General features: G+C 46.8%; 2 protein-coding genes across 4 annotated transcripts in view; one reads left to right on the top strand and one right to left on the bottom strand.

The window, feature by feature from the left end:
- CRYZ (crystallin zeta) overlaps nt 1–27549 on the top strand; it is a 326836-nt gene that overhangs the window by 103639 nt on the left and 195648 nt on the right. For all 3 annotated transcript variants that reach the window (XM_086953869.1, XM_086953870.1, XM_086953871.1), the window contains exons 2-4: nt 9679–9795; nt 10633–10785; nt 12667–12830. In XM_086953869.1, coding sequence (XP_086809995.1) covers nt 9685–9795; nt 10633–10785; nt 12667–12830 — 428 coding nt within the window. In that variant the 5' untranslated portion in view covers nt 9679–9684. The remainder of the gene's footprint in view (nt 1–9678; nt 9796–10632; nt 10786–12666; nt 12831–27549) is intronic.
- Nucleotides 15586–16734, bottom strand: LOC147747403 (RNA-binding protein 38). The gene has a single exon (XM_086936272.1). The coding sequence runs from the start codon at nt 16578–16580 to the stop codon at nt 15885–15887; it is 696 nt and encodes a 231-aa protein (XP_086792398.1). The 5' UTR covers nt 16581–16734; the 3' UTR covers nt 15586–15884.

Here is a 27549-nt window from a genome sequence, read left to right as displayed (position 1 = left end):
TGCATCCACCGATACCAACAGCTTTACTGGTTCCTACTGGAAATTGGAATTTGGGTTAGGATTCTGACTGCAACTTCAAAATTGGTTTCTCTAAAACTGTATGGGCAATAAAAATTGATCATAGTGTTTTAGAATAAATATGACCATCTTCAGCCAAACCAATCAGACATGCAATTAGTGTCAAATTAGGCTGCTTCTCACTCTTGCACTAGAGGCACCCAGGAACTAGGTTGATCTGCATTGGTGCCTGCTCATGAAATACAGGGGACATTGCAGATATACAACACAGATGATGGTGTACTTGGATCACCCTTATTCATGGCCAGCTTGACAGTGTAGATATCCTTTCTATTGGGCGACTTTGGTGTGTTGATTAATCCTTTACATAGATGATGTAGTCAGTGCAGGTCTACCTTGTGTCTGGTTAGCTCCATCTGACAGGAGCATTTTGAACCTACATGCAGGTGGTTGAGTAGTCCATTTCATCTCAAGGTTCAACAGAAATGCATCACAAAGCATTCCCAAGTGTAAACGCATTCTAGATGAAAAGGAGCAATTCAAACGTTGTATGTGGTTTGATGGCCGTGTCTGTGTACAAAACATTTTCACAAGCTATAAAGGCAAGGATCACTTGTCAGATCAGTTTGGACTGGTCAATGTGGCTTTTGAATTCACTCTCGGACACAGCTCTGCATCTAGTGCCATTGCCTTAGAGACCAGTAACACAACAGGAAGAGGCTCAATAAATTGTTGCCATTCATCATGACAGAAAACTTTACTAAACAAAGTAATTGGCCAATGGTATCTCCCATTCACGAACCCTCAACCACCCCTTCATCTCTTACACTGAGGTGAACCAGCTAGAACGCTGATCCAGCTACACTCCACCATTCAATTCCCTTTCTGTTGAATGAATTCAACAGGCCCTGGTTACTTAGATAAGTTAGACCATTATCTGGGAAGAGCCTGTAGGCAGTCTCACACAGGATAGAATTTTAAAGGCATGTGCCCCTGTTGAGTGTCACAGTCCTCAGAGGAGACCTCTAATGTTTAGCAGGAAAGAAAACTCTCATCTCAAATGGACTTCATGCTTTTTTTCGAGCTGAATAGTGGCTTTTGTCTCAACAGCAATGTTTCAACTTTTCCTGCACTATGGATTCTTCACAGCCTTCCTTTTCATGCTCTTCTTCTTACCGCCCATTCCTACATTTCTGCAATCATGTAGGATACATACACAGATATTTTGTCTTGACACAGCTCTTAATTTGTCATAAACAAGATAACCCAGATATGGGATTTTGAGTGTTAAGTGCTTCCACCATATACCTTTTCACTATAGTTTTTCTCTGGATGCATTCATTCCTAATGATTCTGGTTCTGCTAATCCATTGCTTTTTCAATGATACATGACTAATTGTCCTTTTATGCGCATGAACTTTACATTTTTTTAAAATCCTTTTTGTTTAGACATTGCACACCAATTTCATGCACTGTAAACTCTGGCTCCTTTTAATAATCAACCCATCAATTTTGGTATTAGATCCTACTAGATATTTCACTGCTGTGTACTTACTGCAAATATCTACCATGAAAATGGCATACTTTAAGTTGTGTGGTGTGTATATAGTACACAGGGCCAATAAAATTGTCCTTTCCATGAGCTGCCTGAATTTACCACCCACTTTCTATTACTTTACGCGTTTTAAGTCTTTATTCACTATCACTAAAAGAAGCACGTTTCCAGCATACAATAACATACTCACCACCAGTATTTCACTCCGATTTTCCTTTTGCTTCTCTTTTATGGAATACCAAGAATAAGAATATAAGGCTTCAGCAATGCCTTTTTTTGTAGAGTCAAATGATACAATTTTCTCTGAACATAAGAGCAATTCACCTCATACACTCCCCTCCCATTTAGTAATAATGTTTTGCTTTCTTTGAAATATATTTATCCTCTGTGCTCTACTTCACTCCAAACTGTATTACAAACTGCTTTATTAATTCATTGATCTTTACTCATTTTCCACTTTCTCTTCCGCTACTGTCCCTGACAGAGGCAGCACATCTTCCATACCTGCTTTGATAACTTAATTTTTCACCCAGACTCCTCTTTCAATGACCATTTTGTAAACCAATCCTCAGACGAATTCTTGGATATGGGTACATGCTCCATCATGTGTAAATAGTCTGTTAATTTGGGCTCTATCCTAACTAAACATAGTGGCACTTTACTATCTGTTTGAAGAATGAAGGCTGACCTGGCATCCCAGGTTTTAAGATTGTGACTGGTGCGTATGAAGGCCACTTCATCTCTTTCAATACCATTTACCTGTTCAGGGCCAGAATGATCATTCTTCACTTCTGGTATTTTCCCGGGAGACTATAGTTCAGGGTGATGTTTTGGAGGTGGACCCAACCATGAAAGCTCCTAAACGTGGTCTCCTGCTGTGTGTGAGTGGACTGAACATTTTTGCCTGGGATGATTTTGATTTCCAGTCTGTCCTGGTGATCATGTAATGTTATAGAAAAGCCACCAGGGACAATTGTAATAGGATGTCAAGGTAGAGGTTTCCAGATCCATAGGGACTGATTAGGGGGTGCGGTCTGTGAGGGACCCCTCCTGGGCAAGAAATTGTCCATTTAATTTTTTTACGTGCGGATTCATGGATCTTCCTGGACCCTCACACTTTCTCAATAATTTGGATGGATCTGTGGATCCAGACCGCTATTAAAAAAAACATAACCACTCACAGAACCCCACCTCACTCACACACCCATACAGCCACTCACACATCCACTCACAGACCCACAAAACCACTTGCAGACCCACGCAATAACAAACACCCATACAGCTACTTGCACGCCCACTCACAGACCAACGAAACTACTCGCACACCCAGTCACACACCTACTCACACACCCACACAACCCCTCCCCAAACGCACACACCCAGTCACACGCACTCTCACTCACCACATACCCAAACACCCACACAACCACTCCGACCCCCACAAACACACCCATGTTACAGGAACGTTGTAGTTAGGAAATAACATTATAAAAACAGAATTTCACTGAAAAAAACCAAAAGATTACTGGGATGTTATAGTTAGGAAATACAATGTAAAAACCATTACAAAGTTTACAGGGACATTATAGTGAGGTTCAGAGTTCAAACACACAGAACCATAGAAATTCAGCAGTCATAGTTATCTCTAGTAACTAGAACACGTGCCCTAAGGTAACAATAACTTGCGCCCTCACCATGGGGGGGAGAGGACGCCCACAGGACCCCCCTGCAATCGGCCCTGCCAGCCCCGGCGGCCGCACACCACCTCTGACACCCCTGGTGGGGGTTCCCCGGAGTGAAACGGACCCCGCCTTGGAGCCGGGGGGGGACTAAGGGAGCCGATCGGCACTGAGCTGCCACCTACCCGGTGACGCTGTGAGACGACGGCCTGCCGCACCCGAGGCACACGACGATCCGGGGGCCCTATCGGCAGCACCCATGGGGAAACCGAAGGCCTCTCAGGTGACGGCTGTCCCTGAAACGGCCATCGAGAAGATGCCACACACAAGGACGTGGACGCAAGCCAATGCGTCGCAAACCGACCCTACGCTATCGGCGAAGTTGGATCAGGTGTTGGCGGCAATCGAAATTTCTCGCCTTTCGATGGAAGAGAGATTGGGCACCCTGACAACGGACATTAGCTTAATCCGTGATGAACACCGTAAGCTGGCAGACAGGGTGAAGGAGGGAGAGCGGATCGTGACCGAGTTACAACCCGCGGTGAAGTCGCAGGAGGCGGACATGCAGGAGGTCTTGCGCCGCGTGGCGGCCCTAGAGGAGCGCACAGTGGATTTGGAGGGGCGCTCGAGACGATGTAACATCCGCATCCTGGGCCTACCGGAGGGGATTGAAAACTCGGACCCTCTGACCTACATGGAATCCTGGACTAAATCGTTCACCCCGGACTGCGAACGGTCACCATACTTCTCCATCGAGAGGGCCCACAGGGTCCCGGCCCGGGCACCCAAGCCCGGCCTTCTTCCACGACCCATGCTAGCTAAATTCCTGCACTTCCGAGACCGGGACGCGGTGCTCCGTGCGGCCCGGACGGCGGGTCCCCTGCAGGTGGAAGACCAACACGTCATGGTGTTCCCGGACTACGCCCGAGAGGTCCAACAGCAACGATCCACATTTCTGGAAGTCAAGAGGCGCCTCCGCGCAAACGATCTTCAATATTCCCTGCTGTTCCCGGCCCGCCTTAAAGTGATCCACAAAGGGAAAGCCCTCTTCTTCAATACGGCGGCGGACGCGCAGGATTGGACTGAATTTCATTGCCCGCTGATCCCTAAACCCGGACCCCAGAGGACACGCAACAACAACTCCAGACGATCCAGAAGACGGGGCGCGAGCCGCGCCCGATCAGGCCGCCCCAAGAGCCAGGCATCCTCCCCCCACGGGCTCACCCGACCTCACGCAAATCATGCAGGAGCGACGAGATGCCTTACGGGCGGTGACCGAGCTGCACACGTCACCCCCGGCTTCGGACCTGGAGGGCCAGCCGCACCTGTTCACCCCTGAGAAAGATCGAGACAGTGATGGGACAATGTCGGGATTTGGCCCAATTTCCTCCCCCCTCGTTGTGGCACTCACACTGGACGCTGCCCTGGCCAGCCAGCCTACCACCTCTTCGTGAAGGTTGAACTGTCAACTGCTATATCCTTCTCATGGTTGCCTACTGTATTGCGCGACGTCTAGGAGCCTAGACTGCTTTGCCAGATGAATGTATGCGCTAGCGAGCGATAGACATTTCTCCTGCTAGAGCCTGACCCGCGTACAGGCCCAGCAGCGACACACGCTGCCACCCCCGCAGATATCTGTTGTATTTCTCCCCTAGTGGGACACTAGTTTGGATATGACACCCCCGGTGACGTATCCTCAGTATTGGGACTGTTACCCACCCAAGGTTCTAGTTGTTGTTCATCCCCCTAGTTCCCCCCCCCCCCACGATTATGGAAGCTTGGCGCGCAGGAGCACATGTGACACACACACACGGGCGGCTCACGGGAGCTGTAGGGGGGCCCCTCTCCCAACCACGTCACCCTAGGAATGGCAGTCCCACGCTCAGACATTAATATCCTTACACTAAACGTACGGGGGCTACACACGCCCAGTAAGCGCTACTCTGTATACTCCTACATTAAGCGTATGTCAGCCAGTATAGCATTTCTGCAGGAGACACACATTAATGCTACTGAACTCACTCGTTTGCAGGCCAAATGGCGAGGGATCTTCTGTGCCACACAATATTCAGCGTTTGCGCGTGGCGCGTTAATCTGGGTAAGACCAGGTACTCCCTTCCGGGTGCTCCGGCGGGTGGTGGATAGAGAGGGCAGGTATGCGCTTCTGGAGGGAATACTTGATGGACAGGGAGTACTCCTTGGCAGCATTTACGCCCCTAACACGGATCAGGATAAATTCTGGGATCACCTCACGGGCGTTTTGGCCCAGTTCACTACGGTTCCGTGGGTGCTGGGAGGCGACTTTAACTGCACACTGGACCCCACCCTGGACCGCTCGCATCCTCCCCCCACACACTCCCCGGCCCCCCGACCGGCAGAACTCTTCAGGGCATGGACCACGCATTGGGCGCTCACTGACGCTTGGCGACACCTACACCCACTGGCTCGCATTTACTCCTTCCACTCGATTCCGCACAACCTCCGGGTCCGCCTAGACTGTTTCCTCTGCTCTGCACCAATCCTCCCTAGGATAACATCTACAGACTACCTAGGTCGGATCCTCTCAGACCATGACGCACATATCATTCGTCTGGCCTGGCGCCCCCCGCACCCACCGGTCCCCACCTGGCGCCTCCCTAGGGACTGCCTATCAGATCCAGTTTTCAGAGACGCACACAAAACCAGCATACAAGATTACTTCACACACAACGCGAACACGGCATCATCGGTACTGGTAGAGTGGGACGCGTTTAAAGTGGTGGCAAGGGGAGAATGCATCAAACAGGTAGTAGGGGTCCGCCGCACCTTGGAGCGGACGCTCTTAACCTCAGAGCAAGCTCTGGCCGCACTCACTAAACGGCCTGACGACTCGGAGGAACACGCCGTGCTCACGGCCGAGGCTAAGACGGAGTATCAGGCTGCCTGCGCTGACCTCCGAAAATACAATTTTAGGGCTTACGCCTCTAGGGTACACAAGGACCGGGACAAAACTGGGGCGCTACTGGCCTGGATGGCGAGGCAGGACACCGAAATCAAGCCTATCACGGATATTATCAACCCGGAGGGTGTACTGGTGCGCTCACAGGCCGAGATCCTCCTGGCATTCCAGCGCCACTATGCACAAGTATACGGGACCCCGGCCCAATACTCCCCGTTTTCTGTGGATCACTTTTTAGACCCGCTGACGTTGCCCACAATATCGAATGATGACAAGCACACACTTGACGCCAAGATAATTCCCTCTGACATCACCCAGGCGATACGTGCCATGTCTCGGAATAAAGCACCAGGACTGGACGGCTTCCCACTAGAATACTACTCGACATTCTCTCCCCTAGTGGTCCCCCGTCTGTCACGGATGTTCGGGGCGTCTCTTCATCTAGGGAGGTTACCCCAGTCACTGCGGGAATCCGTGATTGTCACCTTTCCCAAACCCCACAGAGATCCACTCCACATGGGGTCATATCGGCCCATCACGCTCCTGTCGGCTGACTGTAAGATCCTAGGGAAGATTCTGGCTGATCGATATGCACAGGTCATACGCCCACTAGTCCACCCCGACCAATGCGGCTTTGTTCCAGGGAGGAACACCTCCCAGAACCTCCGCCGAGTCTTCCATATTCAAGATCAAGTGCGTGACAGATTTCCCCGTGCCGCCTGCCTCATTATGGACCTGGAGAAGGCGTTTGACATCCTCACCTGGCCCTACCTGTTCTCAGTCCTGCGGCGCCTCAATATCAGCCCGACGCTCATGGCGTACACACGCCTCCTGTACACCGATCTAACCACCCGAGTTCGTATCGGGAGACGTATCTCACCGGCGTTTGGAGTTCGGCGAGGCACAAGACAAGGGTGCCCCCTGTCGCCTCTCTTATTCGCGCTGGCGGTCGAGCCGCTGGCGGTTCGGCTGTGCCTGGAGGGTGTGGACTGGGGCATACCGCTTGCAGACGGCACCCATTGCGTATCCATGTACGCAGACGATCTTCTCATATATGTCCGAGACATTGAAACAAACCTAGCCCCCATTGGGGCAACGCTGGCGCAGTTTGCAGATGCCTCGGGACTACAGGTGAACTGGGACAAGTCCACAGTCTACCCCTTACTCCCGGGCCTGCCCCCCCCCGGGAAGTCTAGCTCGGACCGCATAAACTCTCATGGTCCGCGGAGGCTCCCCGGTACCTCGGTGTCCGCTTGTACCATTCTCCAGCAGACATTTTTTAGGGTAATCACTGCAGGGTACTCGCTAGTCTGCGCCCGACTGTCGCCTTCTGGAATAAACTCCCGCTGGCCCCAATAGGGCGGATAGCCCTAGCTAAAATGGTGATGCTCCCCCGACTCCTTTACCACTTCACAAATCTACCGGTGATACCACCCAGGTCCTTCTTCCGCAACGTTGACTCCCTCTTAGGGACCCTTATTTGGGGCGCAGGCCGACACAGGGTCGCCCTGAAGACCCTCCAGCTCCCCACGACGCAGGGGGGGCTCAGGGCTCCATCCTTCGAGTCATATTTCCTCGCGGCACAGCTCCAATGGCTATCCTACTGGACGGCGGACCGTTACCCTCAGGAGACTGTTACCTCGACCGGCAGGATCGCGGCCCCGGAGCTCACCCGTCTTCTCCTCCCGGGCACCAAGCCACGGCGCACATACCCCCTTCAAGTGGCGATAGCGCACCGGTGCATGATGCGGATCCACCGGTTGTCCCCCAGTAGACCCCCGTACTCCCCGCTGCTACCATTGATAGGCAGCCCCAGGCAGGACTCCTACTTCACGGCTCCACTGTTCACCGAATGGTCCCAATGTGGCATCACGGATCTGGAATCGCTCTTCGAGGAGGGTCAGTTGAAACCACTCGACCGCCTGGTCGCTGAATACGGGCTCCCCCCGGGCCAATTCCTCAGATATAGGCAGCTGCTCGATGGATACCGGCCCCATTTTAATCTCCAAACTGCCGAGCCAGACACGCATCCAGTAATACATGCTATCCTGCATATGGGGGTGGGACGCCACCTAGTCACCTGGCTATATAAATCCATCCGGGAACTCTCACACGCTCCCCTGACGACCTTACGTGCTACATGGGAGGAGGACATAGGTCGCGCTCTACACGACTCAGAGTGGACTAAAGCACTTGAGGCCCCAAAACGCGTCTCTAGGAACGCCCGCTTCAAAAATATCCAATACTATATACTACACAGGGCATACCTCACTCCAGCGCGATTGCAGAAGTTCTATCCCTCCACACCATTCCTATGCCCCAGATGCTGCTCCCCTGCCGCAGATTTCCGTCACATGTTTTGGAGTTGTCCCAACCTTCATCCCTTTTGGCGGGCGGTACACGACACACTGTCGGAACTCACAGGTCTCACTACACTGGCCACCTGGGAGTCCAGCGCACTGGGCATCTTCCATGTCTCTAAGCCCCGACACCCATCGCCAGTATCCCCCTGCTTAGACCCTGCTAGCGCCCACATGCTTCCTTCCCACAGTTTTTTCCCCCCCTGTTCACTGGTAGCACCGACATATGGACAGTACAGACCCTGATCCTACGCTATTGTGGCGGGAACTTGCATGCCTGTCATTATTCATCGTCCTCTTGGCGACGCAGGTCCATTGTTTCCCAGCCTGCAGACATATTTGCACGATCTGTACTGATTAACTGAGGAAGTGTATATTTGTACCAGTTATATAAAACAAGAAAACGTTGCACGCCTAGCTGTTCGTGGCTGAATGTTGAGGCCACGTCAGCGGATTATTTACACTGTACTGATATACTTTGATGCAACAATAAAACCAAATTTAAATTTAAAAAAAACTTGCGCCCTCACCATGCACTGCAAATTACCCCACATATTACATCACTCGTATCATATTTTAAGACGTCTTTGATAATATCACTGCAACATTTGCAGTGAAATTATTGATGCGAAAACTGGTCATTGCAGGCACTAGTAATACTAACCTTGGGTCATGAGTTGTAGTTACTGGACGTAAGTATAACTGCTGAATTTTTTGGTTTTATGTCTGTAAATTCTGAACCTAACTAGAATGGCCCTGTAACCTTTGTTCTCTGGGGGGAATAATCTGTGATGTTTGACCCCTCAAAGGTAAGTTAAGACCTGGTAATTGGTTGTACATTATAAAGATAATAAAACCAACTCTTCTCGTTGAGGCACCCTTTATGTCTATGCCATCTCACACTGTCTTGATTGCTTTTTGTTTGTGCCAAATTTGTTTCTAGTCTTTACACTCTAGCTTCACATTGTTTTCGTTTGATCCAAAAGTTCTAACTTTCTAGATCACACTCCTTTGTCCTACGTTTATTTCCATTTCTGAAACTTAAGTTAATTTGAGCTGTTTTGTCTGACATTTTGGGAATCCAGTTATGATGAAGTTTTAAAATGTTTTTGTTTTTCCCCTGTTAAGAGCTCCATGGCAACTTCCAGAATGCTGATGCGTGCTGTCAGAGTTCTTGAATTCGGTGGCCCTGATGTGCTTAAACTCCAGTCAAATGTTGCAGTACCTAATCCAGAAGACTATCAGGTGGAAATGCTTACTTACAAATACATATAATTGCTCTGAATGTTGATTTATAACAGATGAGTCGATTGTGAATCGAAAGCAGACCCCTGAATCCTTAGGAGGCAGGCGGCCCCAGTCCTGCAGCTGTCAGGGTTCATTACAGCCACTGCAGCCTAATATGACGAGATTTGCCCACCACTCCATCTGGGATGGAATAAATTACCTGCAGACACTGTGCTGACTTGTATATGTATTTAAACTCCATGTCGTGTAGTTCAAAATGCACACATGCTTCTTTATGTTCTTGGTAGTTATTTTATAAAAAAATATCACTCTTAAAACCGTAACGCCACCCGCTGTGTTAGTGATATTGCTTTATATTTTATTTGTTGCTCCCCTGAGGCGTTAATTTCAGTAGACATACCATTAGGTGAACATCTGAGGTTCTAGCCTCTGAGGTCGCCAGGGGCTTCACTTCTTTAATGGAGTTACACGGAAAACGGAGTAGCAGCGAGGATGGGTCATTTGCAAGGCTAGTTTGTCAATATGTTTTTTAATTGGGTAAACTCATAGTTTAGCAATAATCGAGAAAGGGGAAACTGATTCAAAAGGGGATCCAGTTTTCTGGCCATATACACGTTTGACATGTTTCTCACATGCTTAAAACTCGGTCCTACCCAGCACAGATCACCCCCACCCTCCAGCACGTCTACTGTTTAGATGGTTGGGGAGTGAATCAAGGCATCAAAGTAGTTTGTTTTCGGCTAAGGTGGTCGTAAGATAGAAGATTTTAAAACATGTCAACAAATAATACAATATACCAGTGTGCCAGATCTGACAAAATCCAATCTCTCTTAGGTTCTGATTAAAGTTCATGCGTGTGGCGTGAACCCGGTTGACACATATATACGTGCAGGTGTCTATGCCAGAAAGCCAACTTTACCTTACACACCTGGCTCTGATGTCGCTGGAGTCATTGAAGCTACAGGAAAAGGTGTGACTAAATTCAAGGTATGGTGTATGTATGGTACTGTTGATGTATTTAGTGATCAAGTGTGCTGCTTCTGCAGTTGGGAGGGGGCACAAACCTTCAGACAAGGAGAGAATCCACATATGACTCAAATTCCCACATTACTAATTTCACCCTCACCAAAGCTCTAGATAGCGTCGGGCCTGGGGCCCAATTAACTTCCATTTGGGCTGGGTTTGAAAACAGCAAGGTGTATGCTTTGATCTACTTACTTTCTGCGTATCAAAGCTCTATACAGAGCTCGGGTGAACTCTCGTAATTAAACCTGTAGACCAAGACACACTACCTTAGAGTCCAAGCAACAGTGTATTTTCGGACATTGTGGGCTGAATGTACCTGAAGAATAAACTGTATTTTGGCTTCTCATCCTCTTATTAGTAATGCACATAAGGTATGCTGTAGTGTCCTCAGACAGGTAATCTTGTTTCTCGTTGGCCATTTATATAGAAACTCAAAGTCCGTTCATTGACGCCACTAACACCACACTAAAGGAAGTTAGAAGGTAGGCAGAGGTGTAAGGGGACCTAGGATGGTGTATACGGCCAAGTTGGACAGATCAGGATATTTACTTTTTATCACCATTAAATTGATATTGATATTATTTTTTTAACACAATGTCCAATGCTTATAATGTCATTAAGAAACTTACTATCCACTGCAAATCCCACATAATAATATGTCAATACAATGTATCTGCAAATGTATACACCACTCTCCTCCTGAAACATACATCACACTTTTCAGCAGAAATTGTGTGTGCCTGCTCCTACACCACCCCTTTAATACAAAAGGTTCTACAGACTTTGAGCATTCCCTTCTAAAGTATCCTATGAATGGCTTCAAAGTTAGTACCCAGCCAATAGAAGCCCAGCATTCTCACTTTTGCATGGAGGTGTGCTTCATGAAAACGCAGGGGCATTTTTGTCTGTTCATCTGAGCGTATTACAGGCTCGCGTGCAAAAGGGCCAGAAAGAGATACAAGAAGTATTCTCCAAGGAACAATTTTTCTCACCTTATCAAAAGTCTTAGTACTACCAGTGGAGGGAAGATAGAGCCCAACAAAACTGAATTGATTACTAACTAGGTTTATCAGCTAGAGGTATGCATGTGTGTTATATAAATAATCTTTTCAGTAAAATAGACAAAGAGCTATGCTCACCAATGAAATGGATAATTGATACACCTTGTAACAGTGCACAGAAGTAGTCTGAAGCTTTTTCTTAACCGGGCCAGTAGAAAATGAGACTATATTAGACTTGACTTGACTAGACTAGAGGCTTTTACTGTAGGAAGACTGACAAGGTGATCTTTGTACCTATTCAGTGCAGTAACTCACATTAGGTCTGTGCTACTTTTGGCCATTTACCACCTAGACCTTGTGGGCTTAAAGGTATCACATTTAGGTGATTTAGTTATTGTCAAAAGGAAGTGTTTCATATATATCAAAATGTTTTCCTTTGACGTGTGTTCTGCAGAATGCTCACATCATTGTTTGCCTGCAGGTGAAGACCTAAAGTCTTATTTTTAAAGTGGCTCATGTGGCAGCTAATATTTGTGTCATTGTTAATGTTTTACATCATGGACCCATGCCATACCTAGAAATTAGGCAAATAGGTTACCGTGTTAAGGAGGCAGACTGTTTAGCAGCATCTGAGAGCCCAGAGGCAAAGTGTGCCAGATAATTAATTGCTCTAAAATCAGAAAGTCACTGGAGACCACAAAGAAGGGTCAATTCACTAGAACAAATTCTCCATAATCTAAAAGCTGTAACATAAAGTTGAAGTAACCGCATTCAGGATGTGAACTAAGTTTTATTTCCCATTGTGTGCAGCATAAAATCTATTTTGACTTTGATTTTGCAGACGGGGGACAGAGTCTTTACTTGTAAAACGATAACGGGTGGCTATGCAGAATACACCATTGCATCTGCAGATGAAGTCTTCCACCTCCCTGAAAAACTAAGCTTTAAGCAAGGAGCAGCGATTTCAGTGCCATATTTTACTGCATACCGGGCACTCTTGTACAAGTAAGAGTTATAGATTCTATGAAGATTGAAAGCCAAATGGAAAACTAGAATGGAATATGGTGTCATATATACTGTAACTCTTAATAAAAGATGACGATTAATTACACTAAAAGCTGGCAACCCTGGATGGAGCTCTTATCTTGCGCGATGGATGTGGGATGCATTAAAATAAAGAGTGACAATATCATCATACACAATTATCTATACGTTTATGTTTCTCTGTTTTCAGTGCAAGTATGATTTCATCTATTCAACGCTCTTATTCATGGGCTTTTGAATATGTTAAGTATGCCATGTTCATTGCTAGGGTTGTACAGTCACCTCCTGAAAGGGCTTCCTAATTACAGTATTTACTGCTTTTTGTATGCGTCCCCAGACCAGTAGTTGTTATTATTAAATCTAAGCAAGAGGTTATTTTCTAGCCTTGCTCCCAACACGCTCGAACATCCTCTAGCCATATGGACACGAGCTTCTCTAGGAGGTTCCAGTAGTCCATGTTACGGTAGTACTCCTGAAAGGAACTTTGGCTGTGATTGCGACCCAAGGTGCTGGACAGTTAAGGGTAGGTGCCTTAATGGGGAGGGAAGCTTCTGCCGGACCACACCTTCATTCTGAATTGACCCGGCCGCTCACGCATGAATCATTTCTCACTGAAATTTGAGAAAAGTGTGTTGTGGTGTTCTGCTGTATAGTTAGCACCTTGCCTTGGTTTCAGTTGCCAGGCTATGATGTCATTTAGAATGTCTTCCCAGGGGAAAGAATGTTGTTGTTTAATCTTTGGCCGTTGGTTCTGACAGTCTTGTGACTGAGGTCTCTTATGTATGGATGTACAATAGAGTGACTATCATCCTACCCACCTGAAGTGTCTTGTCTGCTGCTTCATTGTGAAGGCATCACCTCACGTGTGCAGTCGAGTCATGCTTCTGTAGTTTGCTGGGCTTTTTTCAGCCCTAGTACTTTACTAAGATCAAGAAAATGCTCCCAAGGATTCACATGTACGGAATGACAAACAATGTGCCAGAGGAAGCCCCCATGAGAGGGCTGCACCAGCATCCAGCTGTGCTGCCACAGAGCTATGCCTCCATAGTAGTACGCCACCAAAAGACAAAGTCATCAACTTATCCCAAATGCCAGAGAGGAATGTGCCACCTTAAGGCAGCATGAAAACCATTGACTTTGGGATGGTTGTAATGCCATGAGGTCTCATTCTGTAAGCTGACCCTGGTACTAATGAGTATGAGACCAAAACGCTCTGTAAGTCTCTTCAAGTCAATACGAGCCTGTAAGCTAGCAGTTGCCTGGTTTGTTGGGGCACCAGAAAAAGCTGTGGTGTTAGATCAATCAAATTACCAGAAAGGCCCATGGATTCAGCAAGCTTTGTAACAGCAGAAACATTTCTCTATGTACTTGTAATGTCCAGGATCACTGTGATAGCAATGAAATTGGGCTTGAAGATAGTTTCGGCAGTTTAGCATGCCTAGACTCAAAGAAATAAGGATATTATGATAATGATATACTTAATAGCCGCCCTGCATAAGTACATGTCACTGTAAAATTTTCCTGAATGCCAATAAAATCCACTGGTTACTAGCAAGTAAAGGGGATTATTTGATTAGATCCCTTCTCCGCTGCCAGATGTTGCCAGATGTTTGATCTGTATTTATTTGTAAGGAGTTACATTAACATTTTAAAGATTATAGTAACCTTCAAATCCTGTGAAGGAACCTCACTGGTGCAATAACCTTAAAATGATGTATTTCTCCTACTTGTTGTCAATGTTTGCTGCTAAGCCACAAAGAGAAAGTTCTTTCTCTAGGACCCCGTGGTCGCTCAACTTTCGACATAGCAATAACGTAATATCATACTCCCATGCGGACCTTTGTAGCTCAAGAGTCCCTCACAGGCCTCATTTCACTGAACAGATACTTGGTGCTTTTCCCTGACTTTACGCAATTGATGACACATCCCGAGAGTTCAGATTATTCAGTTTTCACCCGAAATCATTAACAATATGTGTACACCGCTACTACGAAAGTGATCTTTAGATCTGATTAATATTAATGTATTTTTGAGTTGGATAGCGATCTGGCTATCCGTAGGGTTACACAAAGATAGCTCTGTGCTCTCTGTTTATCATTATAAGATGTGCCTGAACCTTTTCGACAGATTGAAAGTGATATGCCTAATTCTTGATCGTTTTATCAAGGCTTGGATTGGAATAGGAGTAAGGCAGAAACACAACTGACTGTTCAACATTAATACAGAATCATCTCAATCTGTCTGGCTTCAAAATGTTCATGGTGCTTGAACTCCATTGGATTCAGTAATCATTGATGATTTGAACAAGGATGATACGTTCTACTTGTATTTGCATTGCTGTTCGTGTTTATGGCATTTGGTAGGGTCACTGATAGACTCGCATGTTGAGTAGTATTTATAAGGTGCTGCAGATTTGTTTGCTGTGTCGTAGTGAGGTGAGATGGGTCAGGACTCTTGTTATTTTGGGTCTCTGAACTCTTGTCATATGCTTCCTTTTTTTTGTGGATTATCAGACTGGAGAAAATTGTTAGTTACAACAATTTTTAACGAGATTTGCATGATGTCTGGAAAACATGGTTAGCCACTAGAGCCACTGGTTCCAACAAAGGACACTGTCTATGCCACTGTGCTAATAGTTTTTTTTTCTTTTTTTTTTTGTTTTTTGTTCATCTTCTTCTTTTTTTTTTTTTTTTTTTTTTTTGTTAAAATACGCAGGTTTGTAGATTAATAGGAGATAAAGAATAAAAAAAAGAATTGGGAAAGCAGGTTGACTTGTGCGCAGAACTTGTAGTTCAGTCCAGGCCGCCTTCAAGAAATGTCTCCCAGTTGAAAAGTTGCACAGGAAGTGTTCGCATTTAAAGTGTAGTCAGATTTAAGGGTTTAAACACCCTTAACACTATAAATAGCTTAGGTATAAATATGCACCTAAAGTTTATATTTTTTCGAAGTTTTTTTTCTTTGCTTTTTTTGTGCCTGCTAGGGTGATGTAGGGGACCTCCCCTGGTCCGCCCCATGTCACTGCATCCGGTCAGGCTGCAGCTGCTGAGGGGGATAATGGAGGAAGGCCGCGGTGGTGGCTGCTGCAGGGGTGGTGGCGGAGATGGGCTGCTGGGCCGCACTGGGGTAGCCGTAACCCATGAATCCCGCCACAGGAGAGGCAGCATAGGGGTACTGCTCGTAGGCCGCGGTGGTGTACTGTGCATAGGCTTGGGCCGCAGCAGTGGTGTAATCGATGTACGGTGAAGTCAATGACTGGACTGGGCTGGGGATGACCATGCTGGGCTGCACAATGGCTTGTGGGTAGATGTATTGAGGTGTCAGCCCATATGGTCTTTGTAGAAAGGCGGGATGTATTTGTTGAACTCCTATGGTAAACCCACTCTGAATATTCCTTGGTTTCGCTCCCAAGTAGGCCAGGTTGACATTGGCTTTCCTCCCGTCAATGATTGGGTTCGGGTCTTTGCACGCCCGGTCCGCCGCGGCCCTGTCCACCATGGTCACAAAGCCGTAGCCCCGGGACTTGCCGGTCTGGCGGTCGGTGATGACCACGGCCTCCTCGATGTCCCCGAACACCTCGAAGTACTTCCTGAGCGAGGCGTCGGTCGTGTGGTAGGGGAGGCCGCCAACAAAGATCTTGGTCATGGTGGTGTCCTTCTGCAGCGTGTGCATGGCGGCGGGGGGACTGTGCAACGGCAGGCGCTGGAGCAGCATGAGACGGGGACTGCGGGCACCCGTGGGCGGCGGCGATGTGCGGGGGAAGAAGAGCTCCGATCGGGCAGGGCTGGGAGTGGGCGCAGGAAGCAGTCCTCAGGCAGCGCGGGTCCCCATACGCCTGATGCGCGCCCTACACCGCCGACCCGATGTGTACCACTCGCTAATAGTTTTTTTTTCTATGGTGCTTAACAATAATAAGTGCAAAATGGTGTGCACTTTACCACTGCTAGCGAATGCTAAAGTGCTTGTGTTCACTACCTAAAACATGGTAAAATTGGTGTGCACTTAAATGGCATATTGAATTTACTTAAAAGTCTCTAGTAAAGTGGTGTACCATATACCCAGGGCTGGTAAATCAAATGCTACTAGTGGGCCTGCAGCATTTATTGTACCACCCACTTAAGTAGTTCTTTAAAACATTTGTCAGGCCTGCTATTACACCTTGTGTGCAGTTTTAAACTGCCAATTCGTCCTGGCAAAATAAACCAATTGCCAGGGTGTAATGTCGCCTTTTTGGTCGAACCAGCAGACCTTGCACTGCAGGATGAACTGTTGTATGTACTTTTTGGTCTCTCGAGTACTGCCGCAGTACTTGTCTGCTTCCACTTTTTTTTACTTTCTTTCTTAGGGACTTATATTTTCTTTTTAACAGCTGCTCTTCATATGTGCAAACTTTTGTTTCTATTTTCCTTTTTACTTTGGAACTAGGAACAGCTCTTCATATAGCATGGGCCGGATTCAATGCAGCCACACTTCCTCTGCTGTTTTCTGGCCTGCTCGCTGTCCTCCCCATTCTCGGGCTCCCCTGGTTTCCTCATGTTTTGCAGTTGTAGCAACAAGAACCTGACCAGAAGGTATTGGAGCTCTTTCCGTAGCATCAGTTTTCCAGTTCCAAAGTGGCAGCTCGCCGGAGTAACATTTTTCAACGAGGACCTTTGTATTATAATGAGCGCAACTGCTCTGTGCACTAATATGAAGCAGTACTTAATTTCACTTTGCAATTAGGCCTGCACAGTTGTGAGCGATTCTGTGTCTATGTACACTAATGGAGGCACCGCTTTCCTGTTATTTTTGTGACCGTTGTAGCGCGCACCAGACTAGAAGGTATTGGAGCACGTTATGTGAGCACTAGTTGTCCAGTTCCAAAGTGGTAGCTCACGCGTTAACATTTTCCAACGAGGACATCTGACTGCATTAGGTTTGCTCCTCGGTTCACGCGCTGAAAACCATGACTTCAACAAACGGCTTTTACCCTCTCTTTCCACTCCTTTCCTAGTTTTGGTACCCTGTGAAACGGATACAAAAAACCCATTTAGGTTGCAAATGTCGTTTTTTTCAGACATTTTTCTATTACAAAGTGCAGCCTCGGGATGCAGAGAACAGAGTCGTTCATGATACAAAAAATAATAAATAAAGACTAAATAAAGCAAGACAGAGTGGGTGCAAAGTGGCCAGATGCTCCCCCACTCCTGTCTCACTCCTATTCACTTGCTCATAATCATGACTTCAACAAACGGCTCTTACCCTCTATTTCCTCTCCTGTCCTGTATTGGTTTCCCTTTGAAATTGATCCATAAAAGAAAGAAATGTTTTAGCTGCAAATGCCACCTTTGTCTGACATTTTTCCATTCCAAAAAAGCAGCCTCAGAACGGAGATAAGAAAAAGGTTCAAAGTATGAAACAACCACCCCCCCACCCAAATTAAATCAATACAGAGTGGTCGCAAAATGGCCAGACTGGTTTTATTTGCACCCACACACATTAGCAACACTTTACTGAGTTTGCCATTAAAGCACTACTTTTGTTTTCTCCTCTTACTTTAAACAACATTGTTTTCTCTGGTTGGGGAAGTGGAGCATTCTTAAAGGTACTGCAATACCTGATTGATGCGTAAAGTGGAAAATATTTAATACGATCCTCATCAGCGGTTTTCCTTATTTTAGTTTATAAATGTGTACTGTGGCTCTGTGTTTGTGGATGTGGTCTTTTTAAACTATACTCCTTATGTTTTTTTTATGTTATGTTATAAGGAGTTTTATATAGCGCTCAGCTACTCCGAGGAGTGTCCCGGCGCTTGAAACCCACTGCGGTGCAGAGCAAAGGCGAACAGTCTGAAAACCTACTGAATAAAGAGCCACGATTTAAGATCCTTCCTAAATGCTAGGAGATTGCCATTCGTCCTAAGAGACCAAGGCAGTGCGTTCCACAACTGTGGTGCCAAACGTTTGAAGGAGCGGCAGCCACAGCGGGGCCCGCCTAAACGCTGGAACAGAGGCCAAGGCCAAGGTGGATGACCTGAGTGACCTGGATGGCTGATAGAACTCCATCCGTTTGCTGATGTACTTGGCACCAGTGCCGTGAAGTGCCTTAAAGGCCAAAGTAAGTGCTTTAAAGGCACTGCGCTTTCTGATTGGAAGCCAGTGAAGGGTTTAAAGAAGGTCATTGGCACTGGATCTCCGATGGAGGCCAAAGATGGCTCGCGCTGCAGAGTTTTGAGCAGTTTGCAGACGTGATAGGAGGTATTCCGGGAGGCCAAGGTAGAGCACATTGGCGTAATCCAGGCGGGAGCCTATCAATGCCTGTACTGTGATTCTTCTGTGGTCCAGTGACAGTATGGGCAGGAATTTCCTGATCATTTTTAGGAGACCAAAACATTTGCCCACTAGGCCCAGTACTTGAGGTTTCAGGGTGAGGCCATTATCGACCTGCACTCCGAGATTCTTGGCGACCGACGAGGCGGCGGCGGGGGCAAACATGGCCGTCGGCCACCAGGACTTCCACCTCAGGTCCGAGGGGCAACCGAAGAAAAGCACCTCAGATTTGTCAGGGTTGCACTTGCGGCTGTTACATACAGCCTCAAGACCGCCTCGGATGCTCTCGCCGTCAAAGTTTGAGTTCCTGTCACATGCAAAGAGGAGCTGGGTGTCATCAGCGTACGACACGATCTGGGCTCCGTAGGCCTCCGCCAGTGCCGTCAGAGGGGCCATATAGATGTTAAAGAGAGTGGGGCTCAAAATTGAGCCCTGGGGAACTCCTACCTCCAATGGCGGCACCGTAGCAGAGAACGGAGGGGCCCAGATCGTTTGTTGGCGGTCAGCTAAAAAAGACTCAAACCACCTGCACACCGTCCCCCTCAGACCAATCTCCCAGAGTCTTAAAAGGAGACGGCCATGGGGGACGGTGTCAAAGGCCGCCGAGAGATCTAGCATCACCAGCAACGCCTTGACCACGTAGTCCAAGATTTCCTTGATGGCCTCCGTGACTTCTAGCAAAGCCGTCTCTGTGCTCATATTAGACCGGAAGCCCGACTGCGAGTGGTGCAAGATGTCAGGAGTCTCCAGAAAGTTGGCAAGGGTCAAATGGGCGTGTTTCTCCGCAATCTACGCAAATGCTGGCAAAAGAGAAATGGGCCATTAATTAACATGGGCCGTGGGATCTAGATTGAGTTTTTTCACGAGTGTCAGAATAAGGGCCTGTTTCCAGGTGTGTGGCACCACCCCTGTGCTGAGGGAAAGAGATTGACTAGAGGGTTGATCACATGTGCAACTTTTGCAAAAAATTTGGCAGGGCAAGAGTCAAGTGGGGAGCCTGATTTTAATTTCGTTAGGCGATCCAGGGAGCCTGAAAAGAAAGGGGAGGGAAATTCGAGAGGGAAGGACCCTCAACCGCTGAAAACACTGTGGGTAGAGGCACGTCCTGGGCTGTGACCACACCCACAGATGAGAAAGAGGCCTGGATGGATTTAATCTTGCTGGCAAAGAAGTCAGCTAACTCAGTCACCCAAAGCTCGGAATACGAGCTTTTGGGGATACACCAGGAAGGAGAGGTGAATTCTTTCACTATCAAGAATATTTCTTTACAAGAGTTTGTGGCTGCCTCAATTCTTCTTGTAAAGTAAGATTTTTTTTTTCAGAGGTAATATCATGATGGTATTCCTTGATGGATTCTCTATATGCCTCCTTAGATGCAGAATCATAGTGGCGGCGCCAAGCTCTTTCTGCCTTTTTACATTGCCGCCGCTTCTCCGCCAAAGCAGAAGAAAACCAAGGAGCAGAGTCCCTGGGAGAGTTTTTTCGGTCAGCTCGGGAAGGAGCAAGTTTGTCTAATTGCTGAACAAGCCAAGCCTGCAGGTGATCCAGGTCAGTCTCTAGATCACCTGTCCACTGGCAGGGGTGGGTAAGTAAAGCCTGAGCCAGCATGTCCGAAGAGACACGATGGAAAGCTCTAGCATTCTGCCCTTGGCGGACATGCCCACTCAAAGGGACTTTATCAGCATGAATTATCTAAAAGTTCACTAGATAGTGATCTGTCCACAAGACTGGCACGGGAATGGAAGTGTCAATCGGGACCGTTGAGAATACTTGGTCCAGTGTGTGACCCTTAATATGAGTAGGGGCAGAAAGATACGGAATAAGTCCCAGTTAAGTAGTGATGTCACTGATCTTAATAGTGTCTGCCGCGTCCTCGATATCCATATGGATATTAAAGTCGCCTAAAAGCAGACAATGATGTACTCTTACGCATAGCGTAGAGTGGAGCTCCTCGTGGAATGAGCCAATGGGACCGGGAGGCCTGTAGACCAAAAGTCCCGAACAAGATTGATATGGGGATAGGGACAAAGAAAATCCTAGGGTCTCGCAGCCCTGAATGTCATCAGTGTGTATAGTGGAACATGCGTAACGCTTATCCACCACCATCGCAACCCCACCACCTCTGCTGTTAGCTCTGTCCTTCCTGAAAATAACATAGTTGGGGGAAGCGCCGTGGCTATGTCCGGGCCCGAACAGTCCCCCAACCATGTCTCGGTCAGAAAGAGACAGGTGGGCTTGGTGTCAGACAGCAGATTGTAAAGATCCAGCGCATGCTTCCCCAGGGACCTAGTATTTAGGAGTAGACTGTTGGTCTTGTTGGGCAGGGATTTGGGAGCGGAAATCGAGCCATTGCCTGATAGCCATCTGCAGCTGGGGCAACGTCTCTTACCTTTGGGGCGTTTGGGAAATACAATGCAACAGTTGGTCACCTTCTCCCTGAGAGCTAAAAGCTCATCCGGGGAGTATTTTAGCATCCTTACCTACCAACAAGTTCACCCTGTCCCAGCCCCACCCGCACCCGTCCGCCTCCGGGACGCTGACGGGCGCAGACGGGCTTTCCTTTGGTGCTCCTTAGGCGCGTAGGCGGCGCGCCCGCTGCTCGCGTCCGCTGCACGGAGACGAGGGCGTCAAAATTTAAAGCTTCGCCGGCGAGGGCCACACCACTAGTCAGTCGGCCAGTGGGCCAGCCTTCCCCCAAAATGGCCGCTAGAAGAATGCGAGGCCTACAGGTGCCAGAATTCCCTTCAGCACCAGATCGGCTGAATGGGATGAGGGCACTGGTGACTGTGCAGCGCAGCGCACTAGATCGGAGGCAGAGGGGTGAGTAGTAAATCCAGTCAAAGTAGAGGCAGACAGAAAGCCTAAATGTTATCCGGCTTTCCGCCTCAGGTAACAGGACAGAGCGCAAAGAGTGAATAAAACACAATACACGAAAACATGAAACAAAGTTTAAAAACCGCTAGTAGTCAGCAGCTCGGAGATCTATCACACACAAATTTAAAAAAACAGCTGAGAGTCAGCAAATTAGTATCCACTCGCCCGCACCCGGCTTCCGCCTCAGGTTTAGGCAGGAGGGGTAAAAGGTCTGCAGCCTGTTTTGTAAGGATATAAGCAATGGACATTGAAACAGGTCCCTTCCAGCCTTTTAGTCATGTTGTTAACCTTTCAGGAAAAAACACTCAATCTCTGGATAATACGTGGAAATCATTAAGGTAACCAAGTAGCTTACACTTCACTTCACATGCTTTACTTAATCTTGCATTCCCGGTGTGTGTTTACTATTTCCAGGATGTTGTAAAAAACATTTTCAGCCAGCATATTACTCTTGTCTGCCCTCCCTCATAACCTATTTCCTGTTCATTGGTTCTTCAGCGCAGCGAGGTCATACGAATGGGAATAGCGATCTACAAATACCATAATTCCACTTCATGCAAAAAAAAGTAAAAAACCTTGTCATTTTCAATGCCAAGAGCTCTAACTTTCACAAATGTGAAACCGATTGATTTGAACATTTTTGTTTATACGTCCACTCCAAACATATGGGTAAAAGACGTTGTCATTTACAACGCCAAGAGGTCTAACTCTCGCAAATGCGAGGCCTATTTCTTTCTAAATGCTTGTTAATACATGTAAGTCACCCCTAAGGTTAGCCGTAAACAGCCCATGGAGCAAGATGTAGTGTATTAAAAAAGTTGGAAATGTACTTTTAAGCTTTACATGCCGTGGTAGTGAAAAACTTGCAAATTTGTTTTTCACCAGGACGAGGTCTCTCTCTCCTATAGGGTAACATTGAGTTATCTTATTAAGTTTATTAAGTGATAACTTTTGTTTGGGAGCAGGTAGGAATATCAACTTCACTGCCTAAGGAATTGTAATTTAAAATATTCTTTAATGATAAAGTCAGATTTTAAGTCATAAACTGAAAATGCCACTTTTAGAAATTTGCATTTTCTTCTCCTAACCATTTGGTGCCTACAGCCTGTTTCCTGTGTCATATGACTGTGTAGTTGGCCTTTGTATATGCCACACGGACAGCCACACTGCTTGTTGGCAAGATGGGCTATCTTGGCAGTGTGTGTGGTGGTGAGGGCACTGAACTGTGCACTGCCCTACTGCAGGTCAAAGCAGCTGCCTCAGCATGCACACAACAAACTTCACATTAGCCTTTTGTGACTCTACTGGAACCAGGGCTGGAACGCAGGACATTCAACACACTTCTGTTGTGAGGGAGGAGGGGACTCTGGAAGCGTCTTCAGCAATGAAGCTGGCACAAGGTATAAACTTAGTACCCTCAAACCCACTCTTCAGCTAACTTGTGAAGCTGCTGATGACTCTGAGGACTGGCCTTCTGACTGTGGCTTGCTGTGTACTACAAAGGACTGTCTAGCTGCACCACAAGGACTGCCCTGGTGCCTGAAACCTTCCCTGTGCCCTCCATGTACTGCCCTGCAGCTTGAGACCTGCTTTTCTGCTTGAACCCAGGACTATCAGTTTTACTCCTAGGGCTATTTGACTAGCCTACTGATCAGAGCCTCAGAGACAGAAAAGGCTCCAATCATCTTGATCCCACTTCTGGACTCCCCCTGAGTAGGTTCTGACACTCCGTGGGGAGCCCCTCCAGTGATGGATCCTTGGAAATGCTGCTGAAGGTGCCCAGATATCCCAAATCCAAAACATGGTACTTAGAAAATATTCAGCAAAAAGTGCTTTGAAAACCGAGAGGAGACCAGGACCTACTAACTCCCCGGTTGGCTTCACTAAGCGGTAGCTCCTGCTACGTTTGTCTCCACTTCAGCTAATCCTGATCAGCAGTTCCTTGCAGAAGGGGTATCCAACCTTGTGGATCCTTCATCGGCTACAGCCTGCAGCTTCATTCCGCTAGAGATTTCCAACTTCCATAATAGAGACTAAGTTCAAAAGTAGAAATGTTCACCATGATTCTGTTCAGGGGTTTCCTGACAATGATAACTCCTCCTCGGACACCTCTGGCTGGCTTGCCCCACTGAATGTTTTCTGAGACAGTAAGTGGAGATTGAGCCCAATCCACTGCGTGAAGCTGAACCACGCTCCATGGCAGTGGATCATAACTTTCGACTCTTCCCTGGTCTCCTGCAATTAGATGTCCACAGCGCTTTTATCTTTTAGGTGCCGTTTTTCACCTTATACTTTAAAAATACATAACTCTGGTACAATTGATTAGATTTTTGTCAATTTCATGTCAAATTATTTATTATCATATAGTCTATTTGTTTAAATTGGTGTGGGATTTTTCTTGTGTTGTATTGTCACTCTATTACTGTTTGTGTGCTGCATAAATACTTTACACATTGATTCTCAGTTAAACCTTTCTTCTTTTGTGCCTACCAGAAGGGTTAGGAACAGTTTCATTTAGTTACTTTTTGTGGTTCACCTCAACCAGGATCTTGGATATTGCTTAAGAAGGGCTCACACCCGCTCAACCCGCAAATCAATTTCTCACACTAGTTCATGTTGGAAGGGAAATTATATATTAAATCATGATCATCAGTTTGATTCCACTTCTGGAGTAGTTAACCCACATTAGCAACATCCTGCTTGTTAATTTTGGCCCTATGATCTCATAATCTATCACTACAGTTGTGTTTTTAGGTTAGGCCTAGCATATTGCGTAAGCAATCGCTATGCGAGAGATATAGAGAGCGGCTCCAGGAAAGCTTACCAAGGAGCTTTTCAATGCAGATTATCGACAGTGCATGTGCTCGTGTGCCCATTTGCTTCCCCCCCCCCCCCCCCCCCCCCCCCCCATCCGACTTGAAAAGTATGCCTCCCCCGCCCAACCACAGCAATGCAGAGAGCTTGTTAGGTCTCATGTGCGCTGGAGCATTGGCGGCCGCTTTGATGTCGGGCCACTCAGACCATCACAGCGGCCGCCAGATGCTCCCCATTTGCCATCCGAACTCCTTACTGCTTTGCTTGTTCTCTTCATTCATCTAGCTCAGCATCGCCATTTGGAAAGAGATTCTTGTCACAGCTTTGCCCATTGAGCTGCCGAGAGTGGGGAATGACCGTCACCTGATGTGCGAATATGGGCGCATTGAGAATACAGACTTGTACACTTCTTTACTCTTTCTGCAGCCTGTAACCAGCACTGTTTACACGGGGTATTAAAGAGCTCTGACGACAACAGTGGTGTATTCTGCACTACTCAAACCTTTACAAATAGATCTAATGTATGGCCACACTTTCCGCTTTCACTGCCTCAACTTTCCTGGGCGCTTCCTCTGTACGAAGCTGTGTCTCCCATAGCTGACTCGGTAGCTAAAGACGGTAAGCGCTAATATGTGTCCTGAGACTTTCCCTGTCCTGTCCAGTCCTGTCCTGCAGCCACCTTCACGCTAGAGTGCTTTCAGGACCTCTCCGTATCGAGTTACCTTTCGCTTTTTGTTTCCTACCTCAGCTCAGAAGTTCGTTTGCAGGCATTCTGCATTTATGTTGTAACAACAATGAATTGCTGTTTTGCTTTTTAAGTACCAATGAAAAAGCTTCCTAAAAATGCATTCCATTCCATGAAATGCGTTGTTTCAAAGCATTTTCATTTGTACTTAAAAAGCAAAACCGCAATTGTTCCTGTTAGTTTATGTTAAAAATTGAATTCCATCAGGTGAACGTGTTGTCAGGAATGCAGCTTTAATAAGGTTATTTATAAACTACCCGTCCTCCTCTTATGTATGCAGAGACAGCTTAACAATGCATTAAAGACACTTTGTGTCCAAAACGCACACTTTACATATAATCTAGTTAAAGCATCATTCAACGCCCTATCAAAACTCAAAGCGGTCACCCGACTGGAGCATTTTAAGAATAAACTAACAGGAGGGATTGCTATTTGCTTTTTTAGTACAAATGAAAAAGCTTTGTGAAAATGCATTCCCATGTTGTGACACTGTTGTTGCACTCCATGAGAGTGCATGTTCTGGCAGGCCGTCGCCCCTCCTCTGCTGTCCTTGTTGCCCCCACCTCACACACCACTCCCACATCCAGCCAGCTACTGCCCGCCCGCTGCCCCCATCAGGGCCCTTCAAATACCTGCATTTTTCGCAGGTGTAAAATGAATATTTGATCGAAACCAACTCACACGGGCAACACGTAAGACACAAGAGGTTCTACGGTGCTCACAGGATGTGCACAAAGCCGTGGGACAACAAGTCCCTCGGAAAGGAGGCCTGCGCCATCCCTCCCCCGCCCTTCTGGCATCTGATACCACACGCAGTCCTGCAGCTGCCTCAAACACGTCTCACATTCCACTCTTCTTTCATAGCCCCGATATCCAATTAAGTAAATTAGTTATTGCCACATGGTTAATTTTACAGCAACGGTGTGAGTTAATATTACAGCACCGTTGTCCTTAAATTTCATCAAAAATGTAAAATACAGGAGTGTTTTGGGTGCAGCTATTAGCTATGCCAAAGCTTTACTGACTGTAGTTCTTGTAACCTTCATTTTCCACCAATAAGAGGGCAACATAATGTTCACTCTTGCCTTTACTTCTTAAATACATTGGTTCTCCATTCTGCCCAGGCTAAGCTAAAGTCATCCTCTCATCTACCCAAAGCCATAATGTACAAGCTTGTTGTGCTCTGTCGATTAGCTTTAGTCATCAATCTATATCCATTCTTATACACAGAAATAGAACAATGCAGTGTAGGCAGATCAAGCAAAAGGGCTTTGAAAGTGTGTCCAATTATTTGTTCTTCTTCTTTAAGTGAAGAATCTGGCACTTGGGCTCAGTAACTTTTTCAGGTTGCATGTACTCCTGTCCAAAAGAATTGTAGTATTTATTTTAATTTTATTTTTAATTTTGTTACCATGACTCATTCAGTCAGATTATTTTTATCAGGAATACTTCACTCCTGAAGGAACAGTGAACTAATAATATTGATAGTTTCAATGTGGTCTTTACTAGTCTTTATACAAACCAGTAGCGCTGTCCTTTTAGGATCCTAAAACATGGCAATTGAAGTGTAGTTCCATTGCTGTGTGTTGCTGGACATGTTACAAAGGCTCTGGTCCTTCACTTGTGCAGGGACATATCCTCTCTTGTATCACAATTAGCACTTACCTTTCTTCCCCTGTGGTCACCTACTGGTAGTCGTCTAGTTCCATCTCTTCCTCTTTCCTTGTTATGCATTTATCCTGTTCCTATTCCTGTATTTCCATTGTGGAAAAGGGACCTTTCTCAACAGGCGCCCAACTGGCTCCTTCTCATTACAAGACCCAACTATTTGGGCCTTGTAATATGTCAACCCTGCATACATTTGTTCCCAGCGCAACAGGATCTGCTAAGTTGGGGAGCACTCCAACCTTTGTGTGAATTGTGTGGACACAAAAGCAGTCAG

Source organism: Lissotriton vulgaris, chromosome 1_1 (assembly GCF_964263255.1).
Source record: "Lissotriton vulgaris chromosome 1_1, aLisVul1.2, whole genome shotgun sequence".
Taxonomy (NCBI): Eukaryota; Metazoa; Chordata; class Amphibia; order Caudata; family Salamandridae; genus Lissotriton; species Lissotriton vulgaris.
The sequence above is the reverse complement of the archived record's forward strand: the minus strand, read 5'-3'. Positions and strand labels throughout refer to the sequence as shown.